This window comes from Chanodichthys erythropterus, chromosome 2, assembly GCF_024489055.1.
Source record: "Chanodichthys erythropterus isolate Z2021 chromosome 2, ASM2448905v1, whole genome shotgun sequence".
Classification (NCBI taxonomy): Eukaryota; Metazoa; Chordata; class Actinopteri; order Cypriniformes; family Xenocyprididae; genus Chanodichthys; species Chanodichthys erythropterus.
The window spans coordinates 19,702,511-19,711,593 of NC_090222.1; the positions used below are offsets into that span (position 1 = coordinate 19,702,511).

General features: G+C 34.7%; 1 protein-coding gene across 1 annotated transcript; it reads right to left on the reverse strand.

Annotated features, from left to right (window-relative positions):
• Nucleotides 1-452: 452 nt before the first annotated feature.
• On the reverse strand, nucleotides 453-8,227 carry LOC137029240 (uncharacterized). The gene is made up of 9 exons (XM_067398807.1): nucleotides 8,167-8,227; nucleotides 7,586-7,900; nucleotides 7,155-7,445; nucleotides 5,488-5,580; nucleotides 3,583-3,675; nucleotides 1,413-1,496; nucleotides 1,047-1,075; nucleotides 739-807; nucleotides 453-545 (listed from the first exon to the last, which is right to left on the reverse strand). Exons 1-9 carry the CDS (start codon nucleotides 8,225-8,227, stop codon nucleotides 453-455), a joined length of 1,128 nt encoding a protein of 375 aa, XP_067254908.1.
• Nucleotides 8,228-9,083: the final 856 nt, after the last annotated feature.

The following is a 9,083-nucleotide window of genomic DNA, read 5'->3' on the forward strand; positions in this document are numbered from 1 at the left end:
CTTGTTATTTTTTTAAATATGCTTTTGATTTTTCGATTTACGCTTATTATATTTTGATCCGTGACCATGTTCTTTGCCATTCCGATCATTTTGCATTATTTTTTTAAGTTTGTGCTATATATTTTTACATGTGTTTTTAAATTTGTGATTCACGTTTATTATTTTTTGATCCGTGACTGCAATACAATTGGCGGGAATCTGACCCCATAGAGATCCTATGCAAAGGCTTCTTCGCCATAGGCTTGCACAGTTCTGCTGCGCCGTCATTGGTTTGTTTCATTCTAACCGCACAAACCAATGGCCTTGCAGTTTCACTGCGTCATTGAATAAGGCTTCAGTTAGTTTCAGTGAGTTTTCCTCACCGCTTCTAGCAGACACAGTACTCGTTCCGGTATCTCAGGGAACTGAGGTTACGTTAGTAACTGAGTACGTTTTACTCATTTGTGATGGTTCTAGTTCACAGAGGCATAAAGTTGACTGTTATCCTGAGGTCCAGCTGTTGCTCCACTGATGGAAGCGTAAGTCACTTTATCTTCACCATGAACCTGAATAAACATCACAGATATTGTCAAAAAAAAGATGTGAATTTCAGCCCAAAGATATTACAGCCTCTTGTTAGATTTTAACTTGAGAGAAGAACTGCATTTTAGAATAAAATTGATTTAGGTATAGCCTGCATAACTACTATGTTGAGAGAATGTGGATGGCATTAGTGGACACAAGGAAGTGTTTACTCACCTTGTTCTTTTTGGCTTTGTTTTTACTGTACTTGACAACCTCAGTATAAGTCACATCATCTTTCTGCTCCTGGACAATGAAGATATGGGGAACCAGGTTATTATGAAATACCTGAAATGTTGCATCATTGTGTCCAATATATTTATTCTTATCTGTGAAATTTAAACAAGAAACTGTACACTAACTTGACATCTAGCTGATGCTTTTATCGACTAAAACGACACATTTTACAGGGAAAGTTCACTGAAGCAGTGATTATGGACACAATAAGAGCTCATGGATCAACTGCACAGATCTTTGGCACTTACCACAGAGTCATCAGTCCCTCTTCTGTTATCTGAAAAATAATGGTGCCTCATGAAATAGGAATACTTAATGATAAAGACATAAAAACAAAACATAGAATGTCTGTAATGCAAGTTAAAAGTGTCTAGAAGAATTCTCATGCTGTAGTAACTTGTATTTTGTTAATTGATTTGTTTTCAATTATTACAAGAAATATGAATATTTTCAAATCAGTAAAATCTTACAAACCATAGTTTAAACTAAACACTTTCACATCTTTCCAAATTTCTATGATAAAACTGAAACTAAAACTTGTCTATACTTAAAGTCAGATTTCTTGGATTTTTTCTTGGATCTGTTGTAACAAAATACGGGGAAGTAAAACTCACCAGATTTTTTTTTATGAATCGCCCAAAGAATAACAGCAAGAAGGAGAACAGCCAATGCAGCAACAACACCAACAATCACAGTCACTGAGGGAGAGACAATAGAGGGACATGTTCAGATCCAGATGAAAACAACGGCAGAACGTCTACTGTATATTACTATAATTTTACCAAAGATATAAAAACAACAACTGACAGACACATAAAATGATTACTTACATATTTCAGTTTTCTAAAGTTATTCATAATTATAATAAATAAAATGAATATTTGTGGATGATGAGTTTACAAAAAGCTTTTCTTGCTTAGTTTACAGCTGGTACTGTTGACACTTTATCAGGTGTGTTTCTAGGCATTGGGAACTAAGAATACCAATAGGGAATACAAACAGGATCACCATCAGGCAGTCCAACACCATTACACATAGTCCATTACAATATACAAAATAGTCAGCACAGCAACAAGACAAACACTGTTGCAATATTACAGTAATATTCATTATAATCGATAGCTAAGTCCAAAGATGTTGCCAGTTGTGTTTGAATGAAACAAAACAGAGTGAATCTGAATTATTCCAGAAAACAAATTATTTTGACGTGTTTAAAGTCATCTGCACACTACAATTTACCTCATATGTTTATACATGTCCATGACACAAATATGACTGTTTACGATTGTTTGAATGAGACTGATGTCTCATTGATCTTATTATTAAAGAGTTACTTTTTATTAACAGTATTAGTTTTCATTTTGATGGATGGTTGGTTATGTGTGTAAGAGGCATATCAAAGATAACAGAGTCAAAGTTTCTTATCAGCTGCTCTAAAATCTCCAGAGAGGAATCAATAATTCACACAACCCCAGTGTGTGAATAAACACACTAACTTGAGAATCACTCACATACATACCGTGATTAAGAGACTCTGCAGTAGCTGGAATCTGTGTTTTCTCTGTAGTTGATGCTATAGAGGATGGATTTCAGTTCAGATGTGCCATATCGTGTAAATTCAAAAGTACTAATTGATTGCACAAAAACATGAAGTTATAGACATTCTTTTTACAAACTGTTTAAAATATTTAATAAAATATTTATTTCAACCGTTGTTGTCACAAGGTTTGTGAAAACAACAAAGGAATAGCAGTTCTACTGTAAATGACCCTGTAAAGCACTGAAATGAGAAAGACAAACATAAATACCTTGCTGTGTAGTAATTGAAGTTCTGTGTGCAGTTGAAGTCACACCAGATTTTGAGGTAATGATCCGATTATCTGTGTAAGGGAGTTTTGTTCAGATTCATCATATTGTAAAAATACTAAATATATGAAATACTGTATTGTCTTGCTTTTTATTCAACATCTCTGGTTAGCAAAAACTGCCTTGTGTTCTCATAAAATAATATCCTCATAAACTTATTGGAGCTATGCCTCCTTTAAAACTAGATCATCAACCATCCCCGCTAACACTTTATTTTACAGTGTCATTATTAGTTACTATAACAATAATAACTATAATTTGTGCATAATTATATGCAAATAACCCTAAACAAAACCAAACCCTAATCCTAACCCTATAGTAAGTACATGTAATTACGTAATACTCAGTACTTAATGTATAATTACAGTGTATTAAATAAAGTGTAACCCCATCCCCTTATACAACTAACAGTTTCTTAAAAAAAACAAAATTACAATATAGGAATTGTTATTATGGGTTGTTTCAATAAACCTATTTTTGAAGCATACTGCATAATGTGGCCTCTGTTTTTGCTTCTTTTGTTTAATCGCTACAACTTGCACCATTATGTGTTGCACCCCGGCAGTGGAGGAGATTTTTTTTGCCAATAGGAATAGGCCTAAGTAAGAATAATTCTTCTCTGAAAAAATTCTGGGGTGGGGATTCATGTACCCCACTGATTAGGATTTCTAAGGGAAATTTTGCGCAGGTTCTGGTGTACGTATAGTTTTACAAATCTGAAAATGTTTGTGCAAATGCAGACTTTAAGGATGTAATCTATGTAAAGTTTTATACATGAGGCCCCAGGACTCTATCCCATTGACAAATCTGACTAAAAAGTTGCTTTACAGATAAAGTGTGATGATAAAAAGTTTGTGAAAGCCAGTGCAAACCACTAAAGTGGTGAGAGACGGATGATGTGCGACAGTGATCATGTACCTGGTTGTGTCGGAGCTGCTGCTGTAGTTCGGCTTGATTTCTTCTCAGAGTTTGATCTGGTGACTGGAATCAGTGTTGTTGAATCGACTGGAGCTGCAGAAGATGAATGTTCAGATGCAGGACATTAACATATTTTGAAACTCGATCATTACATCACATGACATGCAGTTTGTGTTTAATCATCAGTATTTACAGTTCAACTGAGAAGAGAGGTGTTACTATAACCACATGAAACAGTTTATGCCTCATTTATGGGAGTAAAACAAAGAAGCCCATAAACTTTCAATTTGTCCTGAATGAATGACATTATTAATCATCATGTCATGTATCTTTATCAGAGAGTCTTCTGAAATTGTTTTTTTGGTAATGCTTTAGATTACAGCCAGGAAAGTACTGCATAATTACAATGAATTTACAACTTTCGATAATTGTAATGTGCCTATACAGTGAGTACATGTAAGTATAGGGGAACAATATGTAAAGTTTTGGGAATAAAGGGGTAACAACCAGGAAAATAACAAATTATTTATACTGTAAGTATTTAAGAACTAATGGGTACTTATACTGTTATTATAGACTGTTCTGATTAAGTACATGTAATTAGTTAATACTCAGTACTTAATGTATAATTACAGTATATTAAATAAAGTGTAACCCTGTCCCCTTATGCAACTAACAGTTTCTTTAAAAACCTATTTTTGAAGTATATTGCATAATGTGGCCTCTGTTTTTGCTTCTTTTGTTTAATTGTTACATCTTGCACCATTATGTGTTGCACCCCGGCAGTGGAGGAGATTGTAACAAAGGCACATAATGTATTGAAGTCAACTCAACAGGACTTCGATATTCTTGCACAGGTTTGAATTGGTGCCTTTTGTAGTAAACAAATATGTGCATGTTGTATAAAAGTTTAAGCTTTCTATAGCTCAAAAATTCAGTGAGTTACAGATGCTGAAGAAAAAAGTGCTACAACCATTCAACCATACCCCTACAAATTTTCCATGCAATTTTGATATTTTTTTTAAATAAATGGTGTAAATATGCGTGTGTACCGTCTGCACATTCTAGACCATGTGTACACACTCCTGACTCGGTAACTGGTGTGAGCGAAGTCAATGAAGTAGGCTAAACAAAATTATTCTTATATCTGTTTTTCCATTTGATACACATTTACTATCAAATATGTCACTCTTATTAGTGGAGTTAATCACTCAAATTTGCCTACATTAATTTTCCAGAAGTTACAAATATTTATGAATTTAAATATAGATATTTGTAGTGGATGCGCTGCTTTTTAACACTTTTTAAAATGTTTTAACAAATGTGATTCTGTGATATATATCAAATGTGATAATTCTGCATTGAATTGTATTCTAAATAGCAGGACAGAAAATATTTTCACAGCGATGCACACTTGAATCTGACTAATAGCTCAGCAACATATAGGCTGTATAATGACCGACACTCACTGACTCTTTGGCTGGTCGACCGGTCCATAGGTCCACTGACACAGTACTGTACAGCTTCTGTTGCACTGCGCGCAGGTGTGCAGTTTCCTGTGCAGACAGACACTATAGGAATAGGCCTAAGTAAGAATAATTCTTCTCTGAAAAAATTCTGGGGTGGGGATTCATGTACTCCACTGATTAGGATTTCTAAGGGAAATTTTGCGCAGGTTCTGGTGTACGTATAGTTTTACAAATCTGAAAACGTTTGTGCATATGCAGACTTTAAGGATGTAATCTATGTAAAGTTTTATACATGAGGCCCCAGGACTCTATCCCATTGACAAATCTGACTAAAAAGTTGCTTTACAGATAAAGTGTGATGATAAAAAGTTTGTGAAAGCCAGTGCAAACCACTAAAGTGGTGAGAGACGGATGATGTGCGACAGTGATCATGTACCTGGTTGTGTCGGAGCTGCTGCTGTAGTTCGGCTTGATTTCTTCTCAGAGTTTGATCTGGTGACTGGAATCAGTTTTGTTGAATCGACTGGAGCTGCAGAAGATGAATGTTCAGATGCAGGACATTAACATATTTTGAAACTCGATCATTACATCACATGACATGCAGTTTGTGTTTAATCATCAGTATTTACAGTTCAACTGAGAAGAGAGGTGTTACTATAACCACATGAAACAGTTTATGCCTCATTTATGGGAGTAAAACAAAGAAGCCCATAAACTTTCATTTTGTCCTGAATGAATGACATTATTAATCATCAAGTCATGTATCTTTATCAGAGAGTCTTCTGAAATTGATTTTTTGGTAACGCTTTATACAGCCAGGAAAGTACTGCATAATTACAATGAATTTACAGCTTGATACAGTAAGTACTTGTAAGTATAGGGGAAGAATTGGGAACAAAGGGGTAACAACCAGGAAAATAACAAATTATTTATACTGTAAGTATTTTAGAACTAAGGGGTACTTATACTGTTATTATAGACAACAATCTTATGTTTGGGAGCAATTTAGTGAACTGATTAAGTTTTTTCAAGTAGAAAGAACTATTGCAATCTTTCTTAGTACATGGGGAAATATAATTTAGTTTCATGTAGTTACAGGGTAAGTATGACATTACGGCCGTAAATTAAAGTGGTGCTTGTTACACTCTTGTTTCATGTAGTTACAGGGTAAGTAATTAAAAGAACGCAAACAATCTGATATCACTTACTCTGAAACCTTTATTTGAAAAACAACTTCATTAAAAACAGGTCTACAACACCTATTTATTCATTTATTCATTTTTTTTAAATCAACTTTTCATTTCAAATTCTAAAGTCCTGACAGAAAGTAACAAGTTTTGTCTGTTTTTGGTTGTTGTTGTTTCTTGCTTGGCTTCCTCCTCCTCTTGTTTCTCAACTGATGAATCATAAGAAGGAATCCCGTTGCTGTTCTGTATTATAAGAAAATACAGTACACCCAAATATTTTCTCACGGTTTAGGCTACTCATCTTTTCGCTTCTGTCCATCTGTCACCAGCGCCTGCATGAGAGTCGACTTTGTGTTCGAAGAAGCATATTGTATTTAAAGTTTAAAGTTAAGTTAAAGTTATTTTTAAAGTTTCAAATAAAGGTTTCAGAGTAAGTGATATCAGATTGTTTGCGTTCTTTTAATTACTTACCCTGTAACTACATGAAACAAGAGTGTAACAAGCACCACTTTAATTTACGGCCCACAATGTCATACTTACTCTGTAACTACATGAAACTAAATTATATTTCCCCATGTATTAAAAAAGATTGCAATAGTTCTTTCTACTTGCCTTGAAACAACTTAATCAGTGCTTTTTCTCGCTAAATTGCTTCCAAACGTAAGATTGTTGTCTATCATAACAGTATAAGTACCCCTTAATTATAAAATACTTACAGTATAAATAATTTGTTATTTTCCTGGTTGTTACCCCTTTATTCCCAATACTTTACATATTGTTCCCTTATACTTAAACATACTTACTGTATAGTTACACTATAATTATAGAACGTTACGCTGTAAATTTGTTGTAATTACGCAGTACTTTCCGGGCTGTAATCTAAAGCGTTACCGTTTTTTTTTTTGTTTTTTTTTACCTGAATACTTGACGGTATATGTGGCTGAGGTCTTCAGTTGATTTCTCTGAGTAACCTGACATCTCCACTCTCTGTTGAGATCTTTATTCAGGACTTTCAGAGTGCTGTTACAGTGTGTTGAGGAGAATGATGAGTCTGTCATCACACTAACACCAGCCTGATTCACCCAGAACAGCTGAAGTCCCTCTGAACGGACCAAATAATCACAAGAGACTCCATAATAATACAACTGACAGGAGAGAGTCACAGAGCTGCCTGGTCTGATCTCAGTCTGTGAGGATGATGAAGAGACTGAAACAGAAAATAAGACAGATTTAGGCGTTTTTTTTATTTTTTATTTTTATTATTATTATTATTATTGAACATATAATCATATATGCAATTTATAATGAACATTAATTAATTATCAAATAATTTACAGAAACACTAACTATGAAGAAAATGCAGATAAACAGGTGCATCAGTTCCCTGTTTTTGTTCATTCACAAATTGTTGGCAGGTGTAAAGCCCATAATCTTCTTGTGTGACTTTCTTGATGTTCAGAGAGCAGTCAGACCCCAGACTCAGTCTCTCACGTCTCTCTATATTATTCTTCTTTATCCCTCCAGCAATCAGTTCAACTGCCGCTGAATGTCTGGTATAGGTCCATGTAGTTGATGTGCAGCCAGAAAGAGCATTATTACAGGGCAGACGGACATTTTCACCAGAAGTCCTGAACACATGAGTTACTTCTGCTCCACTGGTACCTTCATATTAATATAAAACAGCAAAATAATATAGTTAATTATTTAATATTTAATGACATACAGAAAATTGTTTCTTGATTATGAAAAACTAAAGTAATAATCAACATTTACAAATGCAAGATAAAACCATGTACTCTCAATCCAACTCTTTGCCAATCTCTGTACCAGTAAATCAAAAGTAAATCAATTATTTTTTAACAGATGGTTGTTCACATTATACATTATACTTGTATAATATCTTATAGATCATATAAAGATTTCTTTACCTGTCAGAAGTGGACAGAGAATGATCAGTCGCAGCAGACACATGTGACACTGATCAGCCATTTTCTCTCATACAGCTCTATCTTAAAACATCATCAGCCCCTCCTGTGGTTGTTAACTTCCTCTGATCTGATGAACTGACTGTTTAGTGCTGACTCTATACTGATGAGTGATAAAGAAGTGTCTATAAATATGTGAAGATATTAATGTAATTTCGAGAGGAGTACGCCCATCTAATCTTCTAAGTTTGGTTTGTTCTGATAGTGAAGGGCCACTGAAACTCATGACTGCAATTTTCCATGGTGCACTGAAATAAATGACAGCAACAGAAAAAAAAGAGCATTTTATGGGCTAAAATTAACATATAAAGGTACGTTTTTTGTGGCGTTTCTCCAAAAATTGAATAAAATTGAAAGTTATTATTTTACAGTCACCATCATTGCTTTTACCATTTTTGTTTTGCACTTGTTTTGTAGTTAGTACTTCACACCAAACTGAAAACTCTGAAAAGATCATCCTGTCATGAAGTGAACTCAGAGACGAGGGAGGGCTGGATCCAAATGCAGAAGGTTTATTAACATAATACAAAAATACAGTTAAGTCAGAAACTGAAAAATAATTCACAAGGAGAGTAGACTTAACTGAGAACACCAAAATCACAGACATAGAAGAAAAGAAACACTAGAGGTGCTTCTCAATATCCTACTCAAATCGATGCTTCCTCATTTCCTCACTCCTCCATCCTCCAGCCATGTGAGACCTGGATACGATGTTGAAGGAGATCTCAGTTCTCCATGAGGAGGCGAGGAACAAGGAGTGAGGAAGCTTCCAGAAGAGCTATGAGCGAGGATACACAGGTGTATTGTTGGAAATCTCAGAAGCATAGACCAGGAGACTTTGGGATCTCTTGAAGCAGAAG